Source organism: Neomonachus schauinslandi, chromosome 4 (genome assembly GCF_002201575.2).
Source record: "Neomonachus schauinslandi chromosome 4, ASM220157v2, whole genome shotgun sequence".
Lineage (NCBI taxonomy): Eukaryota > Metazoa > Chordata > Mammalia > Carnivora > Phocidae > Neomonachus > Neomonachus schauinslandi.
The window spans coordinates 159471182-159493123 of NC_058406.1; the positions used below are offsets into that span (position 1 = coordinate 159471182).

Genomic DNA, 21942 nt, shown 5'->3' on the forward strand with positions numbered 1-21942 from the left:
CTTTTTTCTTGCATTTGCACTTTGGTTTGCAATTAACAGCAAATTCTGAGCAATATTTATGGAAACATTGACTACAGAAGGAAATCATTTCAGTTTTAGAGCTTCTTCATTTTATATATATTCAGTTAATTATACAGGTAAGAAACTGTTTACATGACTACCCAAATTCTCCAGCCAGTCATGCCCCATAAATATATATATTCCAGGTTTATTTACATAAGCAATGTGGGTAGACTGGATATATCCTACTAAAATACTTTAAAGGAAAGGAATAAGTTACAGGCCTGCTGTTAACCCTTTTCTTTCCAATCTAAATTCTGCATTTGAAATTAATTAAAAGAATATGTTAACTGTAATATACAATGCAACATAATTTATAGGTTAAAATTTTTTTACCATTTCAAGTTTAGAGTATGCCACATTTTCTGTAAAAATTCATAATTTCTAGAATTTAGTGTCTTTACACATTTTTAATAATAAAGACTTGTCTAAGATAGCGAGGATGTATGTGTGTGATTCTACATAATACTTTAAGAGATAATTGACAAATAAATCTACAGATATTGACAATTTACTTTTGAAAGACTTTGTAAGATGGAATAAGATTCATCTCAAATTCAAACAGGCTGAGTTCTCAACTATAGCTGTTGACTTTTGTCTCCTGTTCTAATTGTGGATTTAAGAGGGAGAACATTTAGGTAGTTCTAATATACAAAACTTTGTGTAATTTTTTACAGTTTATCTAATTCAGCTTAGATATTTAATGTTAGTTGGCAGTCTATTAGTTAAGAATATGGACTTTATGGTCAGACTGCCTGGATTTGAATCCTTCTGTGTGCCCTTGAGCAAGTTACTTATCCTACTTCCCATCCCATGTTTGGCTCTCATGGGTGCTTCAGATCCTGTGTTTCAGCTACATCTACAGTAAGCTCCCTGACTGAAGAGTCCACTGCAAAGCCTTTGCATGAGGTCCTCTTGCCCCATGCCGCCCCCCGCCAAAATGTACCAGGACTTTTAGATTTTGTTACTGGGACTATCGGTCACAGTAGCTATATGTTGTAGACAGTTTGGGATTTTGTTTTGTTTTGTTTTTTAGTTTTCTTACATGATATAGGAAACATGCTGTTTATGTCCCTCTCCTAGGTCACAGAGGACACACCGTCATTCCACACAGCTCACTGCTGGACCCTTCTCACTGCACTCAAGAAGCCGAGTGGAGCATTGGGTTCCCAGGGGCTGTCTGTGACACCTCAGTCAGCTTCCACCGTTTGGCATTCAACAAACCTTCTCCAGTATCTCTGCTTGAAAAGGATGTGGTTCTCTCAGACTCTTTTGGTAAGTGGAATATAATAGTTTAAGCCACTAACTTAAATATGTTTTTCTATTTTCATCATCATCCTTTTAAGTTGTCACTCACTGTTTGGAACATGGAAAAAGTATATTTGTATCAGTCAATAACCAGGCAGGAAAAAAATAACACACCCAAAATGGGCATGTGAGGAGTATTGAATAAATACATGGACCAGCATGATGTTCTGCTTGCTCAAGGAGCACCCAGACAATATTACAACAGAGAGTAGGAAAGTTGACACAGTCCTTGGAGCAAGACAATAAAATATACCATCATCCCTGCCAGTGAAGGCAGACCCTTTTGATTATCTTTGTTGATTGAAATGGGATGAGGGAGCATTTCTTAGGTCAGTAGCTGTACACCAGGTGCCAAGGATTGTTGATTTGCTGATTTGTTTCAGTAAAGATACCATACCTGGAATACCAGATGAGCTTGACATCATTACCAGACTAGGTTGCATTAATTTGCTGTCATTATTCATGATCCATTTGGCATTTGCATCAGCCAAACATGCAAGTTAAATGGGGATATCCCTTTGGTTGAGAGATGCAGGAGCCCACCAAGAACCCCCTACTTCCTCACAGGGAGAGAGTCAGGGGAATAAGCTCATTTCACATTCCTCCTTGCCTAGCTTCTCCTTCTCTTTCGTGTGTTTCCCATTGTCCAAACTCATGGAGAATGGCGAACCATGGATCTGCAGGAAAAACAGTAAGTATACAATGCCTCTTTTGTTGTTTATTATGATGTTATCAGTTATTATAGTTAACTTTAAAACATTCTTACTAGAATTTCTTCCTCCTATGAATTGAAAGGGCCATACACCTACTCTCTGGGCAATGGTTATACCCATTGTCTCACTGACTTAATGACATGAACCTGGCAGCCATTTCTTTTCTTTTGATAACCAGATGTCCAGAATGGAGCAACATTACTTAAACTTTGAGAGACTATGGTACAATAAACAGTATTTTAAGCAGAATATCTGTGACAGTTTTCTGACAGGCTGAAACTAAAAGGAACCAAAACATCAAAAACAAATGATGTTATTTTATCTGGTGAGGTAATATGTTAGTATTTCCCATTACTATGTCATAAAATAGTTACTTATGATAAAACTTTTAATCATATCTCCAAATACTTTATGATATACCTATGAATAGACTGAACATTAGCTTTTTATAAAACACAGTCTAAGATAATTTTACAGAGGACTCAGAGATGTAAAACCACCCTAGATAAATTATTTTAAATATACAGAATGATAAAAAAAGATATATACCTTACACTATTAATTTTTAAGCAGTAATATTTAAACATTTTAAATATTTTGGGTTTTTTTGTTGTTATTAGTGGTGGTGGTAGTGATGATTTTAGAGAGAAGTTTTTGTGTTTTTATTTTTGATTCGAGAAGTCTAATACTTCTGAATTGATGAGATTGTAGCTTTCTTGTGAAGTCTCTCTGTGCCTTTTTGCCTGATCCTTTCAGGAATGAAGATTTTTATTTAATTACTAAACTGAACACCTTGGTAGCAAGATCTATAAATTTATCTTTCTGTCACCCACATAACTCAACACAAGACATTGCAAATAGTAGGAATTCAGTAATTAATGAATTACAATGGAATTAGTTGTAGTCCTCAGACCAAATTATGAGTGGAGAAAACATCACTCCAGGTACTTTTCTTTTTAATGTGACATAAAGAATAAAACAACTTTCAGAGTCAAGAATATTTTACTGTTTTTATTTTATCTCCATTAAAGCCAAATAAAATGATTTGGTACTAAAAATTAAAAACAGAAAAAAGAGATCACTGTTTTCATTTTATATATATATATATATATAAATAAGATTTGGTATAACTTTACATATATCTATTAAAGTGTCTCATGCATGATGTTGTGTGTAGCTCTATGTATATATGTGTGAATATATGTATCTTTATGAATATATATGTAAAGTTAGATCAGATGGCAAATTAATTTGAGATACTTACTATTAGTGATACTATAGACCAGATGGCAAATTAATTTGAGACACTTACTTTTAGTAATATTATTTTTTTAAATATCAACTTCAAATTTCAGTCCAAGATGCTTAAAATCAACATACTGAAAATGAGTGCATCTGAAAAAAATTAAAGAAACACAAATAACTATGAAAAATGACAATTAGTTTTTTTTTAAGATTTATTTTTCCATTTTAGAGAGAAAAAAAGAGCATGAGCAGGGAGGGACAGATGAACAGAGAGAATTCCAAGCAGGTGCCATGCCCAGCAAGTGTGGAGCCTAATGTGGGGCTTGGTATCAGGACCCTGAGATCATGACCTGCGCCAAAATCAAGAGTCGGTTGCTTAACTGACTGAGCCACCCAGGTGCCCCACAATTAGTTTTATTTACAAAAAGAGAATTATCAAGCAAGTTCAGGTTAAAGTATAATTCCATGCATCAGAAAACTTTAGTGGAGGTTGGTTCTGCCAAACATAGAGCAAATTCCGGAGGTTTTGGATGATTTCCATGAACTTTTATGTAAGTCAGCTATTGCTTCATGACAGATTATCCCCAAACTTAATCCCCAAAAGGGATTATCCCCAAAGCTTAAACCTACAATCATTGTTTTCACTCTCATGTCTGAGGACTGGGTTGGTTGATCTTGGATGTGCTCAGCTAGGATGCTCTGCTTGAAGGTGAGGATCCAATGGGCTTTGTTCCTCCCCAAAAGTTGAATTCAGGTCTCCACGTGTGTTTATTCCAGAGTGTAGGCTGAAGGGAGAGCCAACTACCTGGGGCAGGCTCTTTGCATTGTAATGGTAGAGGTTCAAAATGGCAAGCTTCATCCAGCAAACACAAATGTTTATGACTGTCACATCACCCAACATCAACAGGTCAGGGAAGTCTACTCAGCACTCAAGGAGGGGAAAGGAATGAATATTTGCTGAGTAATTCAAATCATCATAGTTCTTCTTATACACTGCAGGTCTTTTGGAACTGTATGTTTTTAGAGTCTCTGCTCATGGCTTTTTTAAATGTAATGCTAATTCACAAGCCTAAGAATTAATAAATTTGTTCCTCCTTGATATTGGAACTTTTTTGCCTTATTCTCCAAAGAAAAAGGATGACAGTTTATTTTATAATCTTTCATCTAGCTTTCTCCCCCTAAATTTGTAGGGGAAGAGTTTGCAAATTTAACATAAAATTCAATCAGAGATGAAAAGAGAGAGGGGATGGAGAGGAAAAAATAGAATATGGGCAATTAATCATGTCTTCTTTATATTCTAAAAAATCTTTTCAAATCTTTAGCTAAAGTTGTCAGGTACTCTTTCATGAACAAAGCATTACTAAATTAAGTATTTTTTCCCATAACAAGTAATTTATGTTCCAAGTTTGTCATTCACAAACCTAAGGGTATCATGGCCAGTGTTCGTGGTAAGTCTGGTGGTAGCCAAGATTCTTAAGAGCTTTAAATCAAAACTTTACATTAGTACTTGTTACGTAGATTTTGATTAACTCAACAAATACAAGAGAATCTAATAAAGAATTAGAACTTATATTTGCATATCCTGTAAATTAAGGATCCTGAAATAATTAAGTTCTGAGTTAATTTAAGTTCTTAAAAGAATAACAACAGAATTTTATTTTAGATCAATATTTAAAGAATTGTATTAATATATTTAAGCACTTTTGTCATAGTAGTCATTAATCATCATCATGTTTGATTTTTTTCTTTCCCTAAGGAATAAAGACTTCATCTCAATTCAGAATTCCAAGTGAGAAGGCATTTTTATGTTTCAGTTAAGTATAATATGAAACATTGGGCCTTCAGTTAACAAAGACATTTAGAACATAAGTAATGAAATGCTATTCTGACCTCTTCAGAGACTTCCATAAACTAGGCTAATATTTCACTTGTTTGTAAAAAAAGGAATTTTCTAGAGGTAGAGAAGACTGTTATTTGTTTGTTTTGTATTCTGCTATAGGCACAAGCATTGTTCCCTTTCAGAAGAAACGACTGACTCACATGTCTGGATGGATGGCTCTGATTCCAAATGCAAAGCACATTAACTGGTATTTTAAAGATGTAGATCACATAACCAACATATCTTATACGTCAACATTCTATGGATTTAAGGTAAACAAAGAGCTATTAAATTCATCTTCTAATAATGATGATTGCATAGTATGCGAATGCAACCTATGTCCTGTCCTTATACCAGTTGTTAGGCCCAGAATGTCCTTGCCTCACACACTGACCTGGTGAAGTCCTGCACACACTTCATGACCCACCCTAAGTCTAAAAAGTAAGCTAAAAAAAGAAACCTTGTGTAGGAATCAGAAGTAAGCAACATCTTTGCCATATTCCCATAATACTAAGCTTGTGTCCTGTTACTATTATCGTGATCATAACTAACATTTATTAAGTGCTTAGGATATTCCAGGTACCAGTTAAGGGCTTTAGAAATTGTATTTTAAAATATACCAAACACAGACAATGACGGGCCAAGTCCTGTGTGCCCACCACCTAGCTCCATCTGGATCTAACATTCTGTGAATCTTTACTTTTGATTTTTTTTTAAGAAATAAATATTTTTGATGAAATGGAAGTCCCCTGTATGGCTTACTCTCATCTCATTCCCCACTCTCCACTCTTGTGGTAACCAATATCCTGAATTGGGTGTTTTCATCCCCATTCATGTTCTTCTAGTTATACTGAATATGTGTAGCCATAAACAATACCTAGGACTGTTTTAAATGTTTTAAAATATTACAGAAATAAAATATTCTCTAAATACATGTGTGTGTGTGTGTGTGTGTGTCTGTGTCTGTGTATGTGTGTGTACAGAGAGATTTTCATTGCCTTCGGATAGAGTTAGCATTATTGCCATAGACATATAAAATGTTACTAAACAAAATATGAATGCAAGATGACAAACTAAAACCAAAACTTAAGTCTAAATATAAGGGCTAATTGTATGTCATCAAAATTAATGTATATTATGCAGGATATTAACATATAAAATCATATTTGGGGGCAACCACTTATAGGAAGAAGACTATGTAATCATATCTCATAACTTCACTCAAAATCCTGGTAAGTTTAATGTTATTGACGTGAGGAATGGCTCTTCAAATCCGTTGAGTTGGAATACTAGCAAGAATGGAGACTGGCACCTTGAAGCAAACACAAGTACTCTATATTACTTGGGTATGTATTCATTAGGCAAAAGTGATTATTTTATCTAATGCTTTGTCTAAAGAAAGAGAAAAATTGCTTAATGGGCAAATATGTTATACAGTGTTCTCTGTATAGTAGGATTCAATAAATGTTTGCTGAGTAAAAGGATTGGAGACTAAATTTATGTCGAAAAAGGCCTTGAGTTGAGTCAAGGACTTACATTTTATGTTTGGAGATAATGCCAACACTCTTACAGATGGCCCTAACATTTACTTCACAAAATTAGAGGAAATGAGTACAAAGGAAACTGTCAAATATTTTGTTTCCATTTCTATTATTTTATTACTTGGGGGAAATAAAAATATTTAAGAATAAATTTTGAGTTCCAAAATATTGTCAAGACATTTTGACTGTGTGCTTCTCAATAAGACATGTGCATTTCATCAGAATTTTTCCATATGAAAGGGGAACCCTCCTACACTGTTGGTGGGAATGCAAGCTGATGCAGACACTCTGGAAAACAGTATGGAGGTTCCTCAAAAAGTTGAAAATAGAGCTACCCTACGACCCAGCAATTGCACTACTGGTTATTTACCCCAAAGATACAAATGCAGTGATCGAAAGGGGTACATGCACCCCAATGTTTATAGCAGCAATATCCACAATAGCCAAACTATGGAAAGAGCCAAGATGTCCATCAACAGATGAATGGATAAAGAAGATGTGGTGTATATATACAATGGAATATTATGCAGCCATCAAAAGGAATGAAATCTTGCCATTTGCAATGACGTGGTTGGAACTGGAGGGTATTATGCTGAGCGAAATAAGTCAATCAGAGAAACACATGTATCATATGATCTCACTGATATGAGGCATTCTTAATCTCAGGAAACAAACTGAGGGTTGCTGGAGTGGTGGGGGGTGAGAGGGATGGGGTGGCTGGGTGATCGACATTGGGGAGGGTATGTGCTATGGTGAGCGCTGTGAATTGTGTAAGACTGTTGAATCACAGACCTGTACCTCTGAAACAAATAATACATTATATGTTAAAAAAAGAAGAAGATAGTAGGAAGGGAAAAATTAAGGGGGGAAATCGGAGGGGGAGACGAACCATGAGAGACTATGGACTCTGAGAAACAAACTGAGGGTTCTAGAAGGGAGGGGGTGGGGAGATGGGTTAGCCTGGTGATGGGTATTAAAGAGGGCATGTATTGAATGGAGCACTGGGTGTTATACGCAAACAATGAATCATGGAACACTACATCAAAAACTAATGATGTAATGTATGGTGACTAACATAACATAATAAAATTTTAAAAAAGAATTTTTCCATATGTATTCCATACATTTGAACTCTACCGAGTTACCATCTAAAGAATATTTTCAAATTGCCATTTTCTTTGTCTACATTTGATATCATATTAATTTAAACTACTTCACTTTCAGTGTCAGGAAGAAATGACCTTCAGCAGAGCCAGCCCATTTCTGGGACCCTGGATCCTGATGTGAAAGATGTTATTATTAATTTCCAAGCTTACTGCTGCATTCTCCAGGACTGCTTTCCTGTACATCCCCCATCAAGAAAACCAATTCCCAGGAAGCGACCAGCCACATATAAGTACATAGGCCTTTTGTTTATTAATACCTTCAATAGCACTTGATAGAATTCTTTTCACATGTCACTCTTGGGTGAGACAATAATGTCCTCATCCTGCACAATGCCTTGTAAGTCACAAAGCACTTCCATACTCATTACTTCAGTTGGGCCTTATAACCACCCTGATAAGAAAATGGAAAAATCTCACAAAAAATTTTGTGTGAATGTTACTGGTAATCTTAGACTTGCAGAATGTTGGATATGGACTGTTAGACCAACTCCCTTATTATAAGGTGAGAAAGCTGAAGCCAGTGACCTTTAGTGAATTACCCAAGATCACAAAACTTCTTGATGACACTTCCAAAATAGCACCAGAAACAAAGTCTCCTCATTAATCCAATGCTTTCTTAGTGGGTGGTGTCTCTTTGTCTAGAATAATTGTCATGGTCAAATCTTGTAGCACAACTTAATTTTGTTTCAAATGTTTGACCCCCTAATATATGTTAATTCTTACAGTTAAAAATGATTTTTCTATCTTTGAAACTTACATAGCCCTTTACCTTTATTTCTCATGTGGAACGTTGCTCTCTACCTTGAGTTATAGTAATAACCATACATCGTAGCACTAGCATGTGATGGTTGGTACTAGTCTTTAAGGCCCTTAGAGGTATTATCCTGATTTGATGTATATTTGTGTCCTTTATGGACAAATGATAATCATAAAAATAATGATGAGAGCCCGCTACTATGCATCAAGCACAACTCAATGTTTTTTATTACGTGAATTACATTTCAGAATATACAGATGTAGTAGTAACTATTGTACAAAAGAATAATAATTGATTTTTTTGATATATTAATTTGATCATTAAAAAATATTTGAACACCTGCTATGGCCCAGGTACTGTGCTAAGCACTGGGGAGTCAATTGTAAACAACACAGATGTGGTCCCGGCCCTCATTACACTCACATTCTATCCAAAGAGACAGATCCAGCACAAGCAAGCAAAGATACAAAAGAGTAAACAGTGTGAATGAGTGATAAAGGTTATAAGGGGAATGGGGAGGTGTCTGGGACAGAGAGCAGTATGGCAGGGACCTCCTTTGGGTAGGGGGATTAGGAATAGCCTCTCACAGGAGGTGATATTCCAGCTGAGACCCAAAGGGTGAGGAAGAGCTAACCATGTGAAGGGTGGGGGAGGAAGGTTCTAGACCCAGGAAGCATCTTGGGCAGAGGCCCTGATGTGGGAAAGAGTATGGCATATCTAAGAACAGAGAGAAAACAGCATGGCTGGACCCCGGTGAGCAGAGGAGAGTGGCCTAGAAATGGTGTTGGAAACAGGTGGAAATCAGACCATTCAGGTCGTGCAGGCAGTTAGTATTAAGAAATAGAAGAAGCTTTTAAATGATTTTCAGCTGAAAAGTAATGTACTCCAGATTACATTTTGGAAAGACCACTTTTGCTACTCTGTCAGTATTATAGAGGGACAGTGGAGAAAGCAGGAAGGCTCATGAAAAGACTTGAGAGAGCTATATTAGAGACGTGCACCATCAAGGTTATTGACCAAAAAGTCCTTATATAGTCTCAGGTAGATAGAATTATTGAAAATTTAATTAATATTTATCATTTACACACATAATAGATTTAGATTGGTCTAGACCAGGATGTGACAGAGGAATATGTTGGTATGCTACATGTGTATGTCTTAGCATACCCCCATGGTATGAGTTCTGCTCACTAGAAATAGCTATAATTGGATTTATCAATTTATATTATACAGAGAGATATCAGTGAAAACAAACAGAACCTTGATCCAGGATGGGTACCTCAAGATTAGGATATAAAACTCTAGTATGCAACATACATATGCTTTGTTTCAGAGGTGTTAGGCTTTATTGATCATAACAGTGCCCGATAAGAAGAACAATATATAACGTGCATAGTATAGTGCTGTTGGAGATAAGAATGAAAGGCTATTAATCTTGAGAAAAACTAGATAGAATCAGTGATCGAATCCATACAATGCTGGTCAGGTTTTTTAGTTAGAAAGATACAGCCATTAAACGTAACTTTCTCTGAAATTGCTTCATGAAAAATAATGTATTATTGTAAGTCTAATTTAACTGCTGACCTTTCTTTTAAACCCAGTAAAACAAATTTTTATAACAGAATTTTTAACATATTTCAAATGTATAATACAAGTACACTTTAACCAAACTATATATTGACTGTTTTATAGAATTCAAGAATTTGTATCATGGAATTTTAAAATTTTTTACTAGTTCAGGAAACAACCTCTGATTGTGAACATTTTCCAGTGGGAAAAATACCATCAACTTTATAATAATATTCTTTACAACAATTTGCATGGGGGTGGTTTCTGGAAAGTATAGCAATGAAAAGTAGAGACTGCCTCTCCTCTAAAGCGTTTTTTATATCTCAGTTTAACATAACCTTCACTCTGGTTGCAGACCTGCCATCCCTGATCCCATCCCAGGGGCTTAACCTCATTGACTCATCCTTACCAATTCAGAAACCATCCTTCCATCCCTCCCTTCACAGAATCTAGTGACCATATCCTCTTGCCCCCCTTCCCCCATTCAGTAACACCATATGTAAAGGTCTTTAAATGGACAAAGGATGAATTTCTTTTCAGTTTCTACCATGTGAAATCTTTTTTTTTTTTTTTAAGATCTATTTATTTTAGAGAGAGAGAGTGCAGGCCAGGGAAGGGGCAGAGAGAGAGGGAGAGAGAGAATCTCAAGCAAACTCCCCGCTGAGCATAGAGCCCAAAGAGGGGCTCAATCTCACAACCCCTGAGATCCTGCCCTGAGCCAAAATCAAGAGTTGGACGCTTAACCCACTGAGCCACCCAGGTGCCATTCTACCATGTGAAATCTTGTAAGGAAATTAAATAATTTACATTTTAGCCAAAATTAGGGTATCACAATGAGGATTTAGTGGGAGAAAAGGTGATTCAGATTGTAGATGGAAAGGAAGTTTTCTTTAGAGAAAAAAAAAAGCCATTGTGTAGTCGTATGTGTTGAGTATTCTACCAATTGCACATATTAGCTTGCCTACTTAGCAAAATTATAAATTCTCTAATTTGCATTCTATCATCCCAAAACAGCTAGTATAAGGAGATGGTCATTAAGTATATAAAGATAATACTTAATGGAACTATTTCTCTTCTCTTTTCAGCTTATGGTCAAATGATTCTTTCTGGCAATCATCTCGAGAAAATAATTATACCATACCTCACCCAGGAGCAAATGTGGTTATTCCTGAAGGTAAGTACGTAAACATAAACAAAATGCCTGTGTTTGTGTGATATTGATAGATAGCACAAAGTTAGAATTCCACCTCTATGCAACACACCTTGGGAAAAGAGCAAATGTGAAGAGATGGATTCTAGTATTGTGTCCTGGATACCAGACCTAGCCTTCTGGGTTTTATGTGGATTTAAACATGAATATTAAGGATAATAGATTTTCTGGGAGAGTCAAGAATAAGTCATTGTGTGGGAAAAGGGTTGCAGACTTCGAAACCAGGACTCACTGATAAGGGTGTCCATGTTTTTATCTATAAGCTATAGTATGAATTATGTTATATTTCTTATATTAAAGCATTGTTTTTATAGGAACATGGGTTGTAGCAGACACAGATATTCCACCAATGGAAAGTCTCATTATTTGGGGAGTTCTAGAACTGGAAGATAAACACACTGTGGGAGCTGCAGAGTCTTCTTACAGAAAAGTTGTTTTGAATGCTACCTACATATCACTTCAGGTAAGAGGGAGGGTCTTATAATTTATACCTTTATTAGTCAAATTCTAAGATGTTGGAGATTTGCTGAAGAAAAAATATAAGAAAGCATATTCAATCGATGTGAGTAAAAAACACAACTGGCTCTAACCCATGAGACGTGAGCCTCATGTAAGTCCAGCATATTTCCACTGTCCTTTCAACTGGTGGCTACATATTCCTTAAGGAGTAATTATGCTACTTTTACTGTGAAGTTTGCCCATTTTTAATCCTATGTAGAATATTTGTATACTGTTAGGTAAAGCTAAACCCACAACTTGCTCTAAGAACCAGAAAATCCCCAGGAGTTCTGGAAAGAAATAAAAGGTTTTAAGTCTTTTCTTTTTTTTAGAAAACAGTGTTTCTTAAAATGAATGGACATAGATGGAATGAGGAAAACAGGAGAAGATTCATAAAAATATTTCAACTGCTTGGAACAATCACCTCATTCTCTCATAAACCTCAGGTGGTCTTGAACATGTAACAGTATAATTAGTTGAGTTGTTCTGTCAGTCTATTATTATTGTTAATTAAAAAGAATGGCCTAACCAAGAGCTATGAAGTTAGGTTGAAAAGTAAAAGTGTGTAGGGATGCCTGGGTGGTTCAGTTGGTTAAGTGCCTTCTGCTCAGGTCATGATCCCAGGGTTCTGGGATCCAGCCTACATTGGGCTCCCAGCTCAGGGGAGAGCCGCCTTCTCCCTCTCACTTTACCCCTCCCCCTGCTCATGCTCACACTCTCTCTCTCTCTCTCTCTGTATCTCAGCTAAATTTTTAAAAAAGTAAAAGTGTATAGTAGCTTTTCTTTGATAAAAATAGGCCTTTACTGCTTTAAAGATATGCAATATTTTGGTATTTAGATGCATGAGCTTTGAGGTAAATTAAAGCAACGACTGAGTCCTTCAGCCTCACTGTCAGTTGGGAATTTGCATAAGATATTTGACCACTTTCAGCATCAGTTTTCTCACCAACTAAATGAGAATAATAACAGCAATTCATGGGTTTAGTGTAAAGGTCAAATGATATAATATACATAAAGCCTTACACGTTATGGCTGACATGGAATCAGCAAGCATTTAGTAATAGCTGTTATTATTCACAGTGGGGGCTCCTACTTGGCCATAGCTTGGATGTACGTGTGAACAGTGTATTTCATATATGTCACATGGTGCTAAAATAAAACGTGATCTGTCCAAATGGCACAAGTTTAGATGTAAGCAGGTCTCAGTTTTAGGTATAACACTGACAATAAGTACCTATTGAGTCTGACCTTGGAAAAGTCATTTAAGCTACCCATCCCAAAGTGACAGCATTAAATCAAAGTCACTTCCAGATACAATACTGTTCTTTGTATAACAGATTTCATTCATTTTTATTAGAGGCTGCCAGTATCTTCCTAATTCCTTTTTTATGGGCGAATTTTTTTTCTGCTCAATTTTTAAGTATTAACAATTTTCTGCTTCACTGCAGGGAGGTAGATTGATTGGTGGCTGGGAAGATTACCCTTTTAAAGGAGAATTACAGATTGTTCTTAGAGGAAATCATTCTACTCCAGAGTGGGCTCTTTCAGAAGGACCAAATCAAGGATCAAAGGTCTTAGGTATGTGTTTCCAGATACTGATAGTATCATATCCATTTTGAAAATCTATTTTAAAACATATAGCACTAAGTTACCTGTTATCAGTTCAAGATGTTATGGTATCAGAAACTTTTACAGACATTTATTTATAATAAAGGATTATAAAAATAAAATTTTTTAAATTAAATCATGTCACACTAAAATAGGTATATGTGGGTATATTTGAAACCAAAATGTAATCCACTGCAAAACTAACATAAATCTCTCTATATGTATATTATTTCTCCAATCTGGTTTTCTTTATAGTCTTCCCTTTATATAAACAAGGATACTTTTTCATATTTTGGTGCCTTTTCCTTAAAAGGTAACTTTTCTGCACATTATTCCACTTACAGTATTAATAATCTGAGGATCAACTGACTCTGCTATCCATTATCCCGTCATACCTGTTGCTGAACTTTCTGTTTTCCAGTTGGATTTGTATGGCTGCATGTATTCCTATCTAAGCCTGGAAAGTAAAGAAACTAAGAGGGTTTATTTGGTCATAATTACTAACTGCATTTATTAAAGCTGCTGGATATTCATTGAAAAGATACATACAAGCATGTGCTGTAGTTGCCTTCCCACATAGTTTCTAGAACAGCAACAGTCAGGAAAGAGGAGCATTAGAAAATGGCATCAGAATTGAATTAGTCAGCTCTCCACTGGTAAATGCCCCAAGGCAGACAAATTCAATCTGGAAAAAATATTTGCTTTTGGGAGTTTATTTATTTATTTTTTGTTTCAAAAGTAACATTTCAAACAACACAAACAATACCAAGAAAAACTATTAAGAAAAAGATACATCTGGGGCGCCTGGGTGGCTCAGTCGTTAAGTGTCTGCCTTCGGCTCAGGTCATGATCCCAGGGTCTTGGGATCGAGCCCCGCATCGGGCTCTCTGCTCCACGGGAAGCCTGCTTCTCCCTCTCCCACTCTCCCTGCTTGTGTTCCCTCTCTCGCTGTGTCTCTCTCTGTCAAATAAATAAATAAAATCTTAAAAAAAAAAATACATCTTTCCAATTCTACCCCATCATGAGGAAATGAGTGTCGATAGTTAACAGTGTCTACATGTCAAACTAAAGATACTAAGTTTTATTTCTCAGTTAACATATTGTGGATATCTTTCCAGATCAATATTTACAGATAACAGTCTTCCTTTTTAAACTATATTACCCTACTGTATTAGTTTCCATCATTCTCTTATTGATGTACACAAGATTTATTCCAGTTTTCCAATATTTTCAAATATTATAGTAGTAGGCATCCTCATTCACATATCCTTGTGCACTGGCTTTAATTTCTAGGGACCAGATTCCTAGAAGTGGGTCAGAGGGTCAAAGTTTTCTTGTATCACTCTGAGCAGATAATCCAAATTCATTCCATTCATTCTAAGATGTCCAATCACTTATTAAAATATATCCGTGTATTGTCTCATTTTATACTAGCAACTAACTCAGTACTATGTGGTAAATAAATAGAAGTTTTTCTCCTTCAGGGGTGTTTGGTGAACTGGATCTTCATGGAATTCCACGTTCAATATATAAAACTAAGCTCTCAGAAACTGCAGAGGCAGGTTCCAAAGTCCTATCTCTAATAGATGCTGTGGATTGGCAGGTACGGGAGATAGTATGTGGTGGGAACTGAATACACATAGTGGGTCAGCTTAAAAAGGTTTCTTTCTTATTCTCATGGACATTTACTTTCTCATAGGATTAATCAGATGAGAAATGTATATTTTGTATTAGCTTGTACTCAAAAGCTTACCTGATAGCAGGCATTTAAAAATTGGGATCTTTAAAGGGCCTTCAGAATATATAAAGAGTATTATTTATATATTAGTTATGAAAGGAAAATAGGGAAGTTTTTGAGTAAAAAAAGTTTTTTATGTGTGTCTTTCCCACATTTCAGGAATACCAACTAATAAGTAATTGTGTAAAAAGAAGAAGTCTGGGGAAATATTTTTAAGTCTTAAGAATATTGTACTGACCAGTTTTTAATAAAAATATGAATATATTTGCTTTGATCCATTTAATTTTTAAAAAGTATATTGCCTATGATTTTATTTAATGACTGAATTAAATTTGAGGAAATGCTGAGATAAATCAAAATTTAGAGTTCTTAAGATCAAATAATACATTATATGTTAAAAAAAAAAAGAAGAAGATAGCAGGAAGGGAAAAATGAAGAGGGCAGAAATCGGAGGGGGAGACGAACCATGAGAGATTATGGACTCTGAGAAACGGTGGGGGGATGGGTTAGCCTGGTGTTGGGTATTAAAGAGGGCACATACTGAATGGAGCCCTGGGTGTTATACGCAAACAATGAATCATGGAACACTACATCAAAAACTAATGATGTAATGTATGGTGATTAACATAACATAATAAAAAAAAAAGATCAAACCCAAGCATATTTATTTTTAGAGACCTCAATGTATAGTTTGTTCCTTCTGATAATACCATGTTGCTAATCAGATATGAACTAAATTAGAATTTTTTAACAGTTATTATTAAGAAATAGAAACCTATTTTAAAAATTGTTCTTGAATTTGGCACTTGAATTTTTCTAAGGAGGGAGAAGAGATTGTGATAACAACCACAAGCTATGATTTCCACCAGACAGAAACTAGAAGTATCGTTAAAATCCTGCATGACCAGAAAATTCTCATTCTCAATGATACCCTTTCCTACACTCACCTTGGTAAGTGGCTGTTTTTTAACTAAATAGATATGTAATTAAAATGTCTTGAAATATTCACATTTTTAATGTTCTCCTTTGTAATTATTCAGCAAATATTCAGTGAAGACTACTGTATAGCATCCTGTTGGGCAAGGCTAGCACTTTCTGCTTTAAGCAAGCTTCTAGGTGATTTTTTTTTAAGATTTATTTATTTATTTATTTATTTGAGAGAGAGAGAGTGTGTGAGCACAGGTGTGGGGTGGGGTGGGGTGGGGGAGGGGCAGAGGTAGAAGGACAGAGAGAATCAGCAAATCTCACACAGACTCCCCGCTGAGTGGGGAGCCCCACACAGAGCTTGATCTCACGACCCTGAGATCATGACCTAAGCCAAAATGAAGAGTCAGACACTTAACTAACTGAGCCACCCAGGCACCCACTAGGTGATTCTTATGCACAGTGAATTTTGAGAACCTTTGATTCAAGAGCATCTTTGTCCTAAATTAAAAAGTATCATGGGGGGATCTAAGATAGTTATTAAAAGATTGCTGATTATAATATTTTTTTGGTGTAAATAGAAGAAATGCTTTTAATTGCATTTCATGTTATAAATTAAAAAATATCATGAGGGGATCTAAGATGGCGATGTAGTACTAGGATCCTAGACTCATCTCGTCCCTCAAACACAACTAGATAATTATCAAGTCATTCTAAATACCCAAGAAATCATTCTGAAGTCTGACAGAACAAAGTTCACAACTAGGAGAGAAGAGGCCACACTGAGGAAGGTAGGAGGTGCAGAAATTTGGTTTGGGGGAGAAACAGATCCCAGGTGTTGCGTAGGGGAGGAAGCCCTGATCGCAGAGAAAGGCAGGAGAGTGCATAGCACACAGGGGAAAGTACAGGGTGAACATTTCCCCAAAACCATTGGCTAGGAAAGCAGACGGGCTGATTTTCACAAGTTTTTGCAAGCAGTGGGGCTTGAAGAGTGGAGTTTTAAAGGTCGAGGGATTGGCTGGGATAGAGCCCTGAGGGCGCTGCCCTGTTCCTGGAGAGAAGACAGGCAGGCAAGCAAGGGGAGTGGGGCAGAGACGGCAGGATCTGAGGAATGCCTAAAACACAAAGAGACTGTTCTCTCTTCTTGGAGCATTTTTGTGAGAGGTAGCTTTCTAGGACACGCCTCTCCATGGACAAAAGAGCAGCAGGCGCCATTTCCCTCACCGGCCCCTCAGCATATGCTGGTTCAGAGGCACCTGCAGAATACAGCTCAGCCCCAGCACCCCGCTGCCTAGCCTGCGTGCTCCATGTCCCACAGCCCTGTGCTCTGGCATGACTACCCTTCTGGGTCAAGCCTGCCTCCGTCCCAGTGCAGTGAGACCTCCCACGGAAAGCCAGCACAGGCCCCTGCCCACATCACGTCCACAAAGCCTGGAGTTTTAAAAGTCAGCAGTCTTGGCTAGGATAGAGCCAGGGGGACACTGCACTGCTCCTAGAGAGAAGAGCAGGCATACAACCCGGGGGTGGATGGTGTGGAAACAGTGATCTGAAAAATGCCTGGGACACACAGTGTGGAGGTTATTTGCCCTTCTGGGAGTGCTTCCCTGAGAGGCAGTATGCTCTATGATTCCTCTCTGGGGACAAAGGAGCTGCCTGGTGCTATTGCCCACTCCCGCCCCTCAGCATAAATGCAGAGCCACCGGTAGTAAACAGCACAGCACTGACACTTGGCTGCCTAACCTGCTTACACCAAGTTGCACACCGCGTGCTCTGCCAGTATGGCCCTTCTTGGTCAAGTGTGCCTCACTCCCAATACAGTAGGCCCTTCCCCAGAAGACCATCAGAAACCCCTGCCCACATCATGTCTTCTGAGTAGAGAGGTCTGCAGGGTTTCAATTCTAGTGGAAGTAGCATCAGGTCTCATTTAACAAGCAGACCAGAGCACACCTAGTTAAAAATTTGCCATACTCTGGCCAAGGACCAAACACTGCCCACTGCAGGGAAGGAGAAACTCTGCAGATGATGGGCCTGAAGGATAGAGCAGCCAAAACACAACAGCAGTGTACACAGCACACACTAGAGACACTCCTTTAAGTGCCAGGGCCTGGACACTATATGACCTCTTCTTCATAAAGCCATTGCTCTAAGGAGCCAGACATATAACAGGCTTTTCTAACACACTGAAGAAGACAGAGATTTAGACAAAATGGCGAGATGGAGGAATTCATCCCACATGAAAGAATAATATAAGGACATGGCCAGAGATCTAAGGGAAGCATACATAAGTGATGTGCCTGATGGAGAATTTAAAGCAACAATCATAAGGATACTCGCTGGGCTTGAGAAAAGAATGGAAGACTTCAGGGAGACCCTTAAAAGATAAAATAGTAAAAAAAAAAAGATGAAATAGTTTTAAAATGATCAGTCAGAAATGAAAAATGCAGTAACTGAGATTCGAAACAGATTGGATGCAATGAACACAAGGATGGAAGAAACAGAGGAACAAATAAGTGATATAGTAGAGAGAATAATGGAAAATACTGAAGCAGAACAAAAGAGAGAAAGAAGAATTATGGATCATGAGAATAGACTTAGGAAACTCAGTGACTCCATCAAAGGTACTAACATTTGTATCATAAGAGTCCCAGAAGAAGAGAGAGAGAGAAAAGCAGGTAGAAAATTTATTTGGGAAAATCATAGCAGAAAACTTCCTTAAGCTGGAGAAGGAAATAGACATCCAGATCCAGGAGGCACAGAGAACTCCCATCAAAATCAACAAAAGCAAGCCAACACCAAGACATATTTTAGTTAAATTTGCAAAATATAGTGATAAAAAAATTCTAAAAGCAGTAAGACAAAAGAAGTCCCTCACTTACAAGGAAGTACCCATTAAGCTAGCTGCAGATCTCTCAACAGAAACTTAGCAAGCCAGAGAGAGTGGCATGATATATTCAACGTGCTGAATGGGAAAAACCTACAGCCAAGCATACTCTATCCAGCACGGCTGTCATCCAGAATAGAAGGAGAGATAAAGAGTTTCCCAGACAAACAAAAACTAAAGGAGTTTGTGACTACTAAACCAGACCTGCAAGAAATATTAAAGGGGAATCTTTGAGTGGAAAGGAAAGACCAAAAGTGACAGAGACAAGAAAGGAATGTAAAAATCTCCAGAAACAATGACAAAACAAGTAGTAAAATGCACTAGATGCATATCTGTCAATACTTACTCTGAATGTAAATGGACTAAATGCTCCAATCAAAAGACATAGGTTGTCAAAATGGATAAAAAAAAACAAGACCCATCTAAATGCTGCCAACAAGAGTCTCATTTTATTTATTTATTTTTTTATTTTTTAAGATTTTATTTATTTGAGAGAGAGAGAGCACATGAGAGGGTGGAGGGTCAGAGGGAGAAGCAGACTCCCTGCTGAGCAGGGAGCCCAATGCGGGACTCAATCCTGGGACTCCAGGATCATGACCTGAGCTGAAGGCAGTTGCCCAACCAACTGAGCCACCCAGGCGCCCAAGAGTCTCATTTTAGACCTAAAGACATCTGCAGATTGAAAGCGAGGGCATGGAGAAATATTTATCATGCAAATGGATGTCAAAAGAAAGCTGGAGTAGTGATACTTATATAGACAAACTAGATTTTTAAAACAAAGACTAACAAGAGATGAAGAAGGGCACTATATCATAATAAAAGGGATTATCCAATAGGAAGATCTAACAACTATAAATTTTTATGCCCTGAACATGGGAGCACGCAAATATATAAAACAATCAATAACAAACATAAAGGAACTCATTGATAATAATACAAGAATAGTAGGGGACTTTAACACCCACTTACAGCAACGGACAGATCATCTAAGCAGAAAATCAACAAGAAAACAATGGCTTTGAATGACACACTGGACCAGATGGACTTAACAGACATATTCAGAGCATTTCATCCTAAAGCAGCAGAATACACATTCTTTTCAAGTGCACATGGGACATTCACCAGAATAGATCACATACTGGGTTACAAATCAGGCTTCAACAAGTACAAAAAGATTGAGATCATAACCATGCATATTTTCGGACCACAACACTATGAAACTGGAAGTCAGTGACAAAAAAAAGTTTGGAAAGACCACAGACACATGGAGGTTAAGCAACATGCTACTAAACAATGAATGGGTGAACTAGGAAATCAAAGAAGAAATTAAAAAATACATAGAAACAAATGAAAATGAAAATACAGTGGTCCAAAACCTTTAGAATATAGCAAAAGCAGTCATAAGAAGGAAGTATATAGCAATACAGGCCTACGTCAAGGAGCAAGAAAAATCTCAAACAACCTAAACTTACACCTAATGGAGGGAGAAAAAGAATAAGAAACAGGGGCGCCTGGGTGGCTCAGTTGTTAAGCCTCTGCCTTCGGCTCAGGTCATGATCCCAGGGTCCTGGGATCGAGCCCCACATCGGGCTCCCTGCTCTGCGGGAAGCCTGCTTCTCCCTCTCCCACTCCCCCTGCTTGTGTTCCTTCTCTCGCTGTGTCTGTCTCTGTCAAATAAATAAATAAAATCTTTAAAAAAAAAAAAAAAGAATAAGAAACAGCCTAAACCCAGGAGAAGTAGGGATTAGATTAAGATTAGAGCAGAAATAGGGGCACCTAGGTGGCTCAGTCGTTAAGCGTCTGCCTTCGGCTCAGGTCATGATCCTAGGGTCCTGGGATCGAGCCCCACATTGGGCTCTCTGCTCAGCGGGAAGCCTGCTTCTCCTTCTCCCACTCCCCCTGCTTGTGTTCCCTCTCTCGCTGTGTCTCTCTCTGTAAAAAAAAAAAAAGATTAGAGCAGAAATAAATGATACAGAAATTAAAAAAAAAATAGAACAGATCATTGAAACCAGGAGCTAGTGCTTTGAAAAAATTAATATAATTGATAAACCTCTAGCCAGACTTACCAAAAAGAAACGAGAAAGGACCCAAATAAATAAAATCACAAATGAGAGAAGAGAAATAACAACCAATACTACAGAAATACAAAAAAATAGAATATTATGAAAAACTATGCCAACAAATTTGACAACCTAGAAGAAATGGATGAATTCCTAGAAACTTGTAAACTACCAAAACTGAAACAGGAGGAAAAAGAAAACTTGAATAGACCAATAACCAGCAAAGAAATAGAATCAGTAATCACAATCCCCCAATAAACAAAAGTTCAGGGGCAGATGGCTTCACAGGTGAATTCTACCAAACATCTAAAGATGAATTAATACCTATTCTTCTCGAACTATACCAAAAAATACAAATGGAAGGAAAACTTCCGAATTCATTCTATGAGGCCAGCATTATCTTGATACCAAAACCAGACAGACTTCCCTAAAAAGAAAACTACAGGCCAATATTCCTGATGAGCATGGATGTAAAAATTCTCAAAAAATACTAGCAAATTGAATCCAACAGTGCATTAAAAGAATCATTCACCACGGTCAAGTAGTATTTATTCCTGGGCTGCAAGAGTAATTCAATATTCATAAATAAACCAATGTGATACACCACATTTATGAAAGAAAGGATTAAGAACCATATGATCCTCTCAATAGATGCAGAAAAAGCGTATGATATTCATGATAAAAACCCCCAACAAACAGAGGAAACAACATAATAAAGGACATATATGAAAAACAGCTAATATCATCCTCAATGTGGAAGAATGGAGAGCTTTTACTCTACACTC

At 37.1% G+C, this 21942-nt stretch overlaps 1 protein-coding gene across 1 annotated transcript in view; it reads left to right on the forward strand.

The window, feature by feature from the left end:
• The window catches only part of PKHD1L1 (PKHD1 like 1), a 154151-nt gene that overhangs the window by 86282 nt on the left and 45927 nt on the right, over window positions 1-21942 (forward strand). Inside the window, exons 50-58 of the mRNA XM_021688369.1 lie at window positions 1144-1335; window positions 5326-5477; window positions 6392-6551; window positions 7971-8142; window positions 11324-11412; window positions 11763-11911; window positions 13395-13524; window positions 15039-15157; window positions 16114-16243. Coding sequence (XP_021544044.1) covers window positions 1144-1335; window positions 5326-5477; window positions 6392-6551; window positions 7971-8142; window positions 11324-11412; window positions 11763-11911; window positions 13395-13524; window positions 15039-15157; window positions 16114-16243 — 1293 coding nt within the window. The remainder of the gene's footprint in view (window positions 1-1143; window positions 1336-5325; window positions 5478-6391; window positions 6552-7970; window positions 8143-11323; window positions 11413-11762; window positions 11912-13394; window positions 13525-15038; window positions 15158-16113; window positions 16244-21942) is intronic.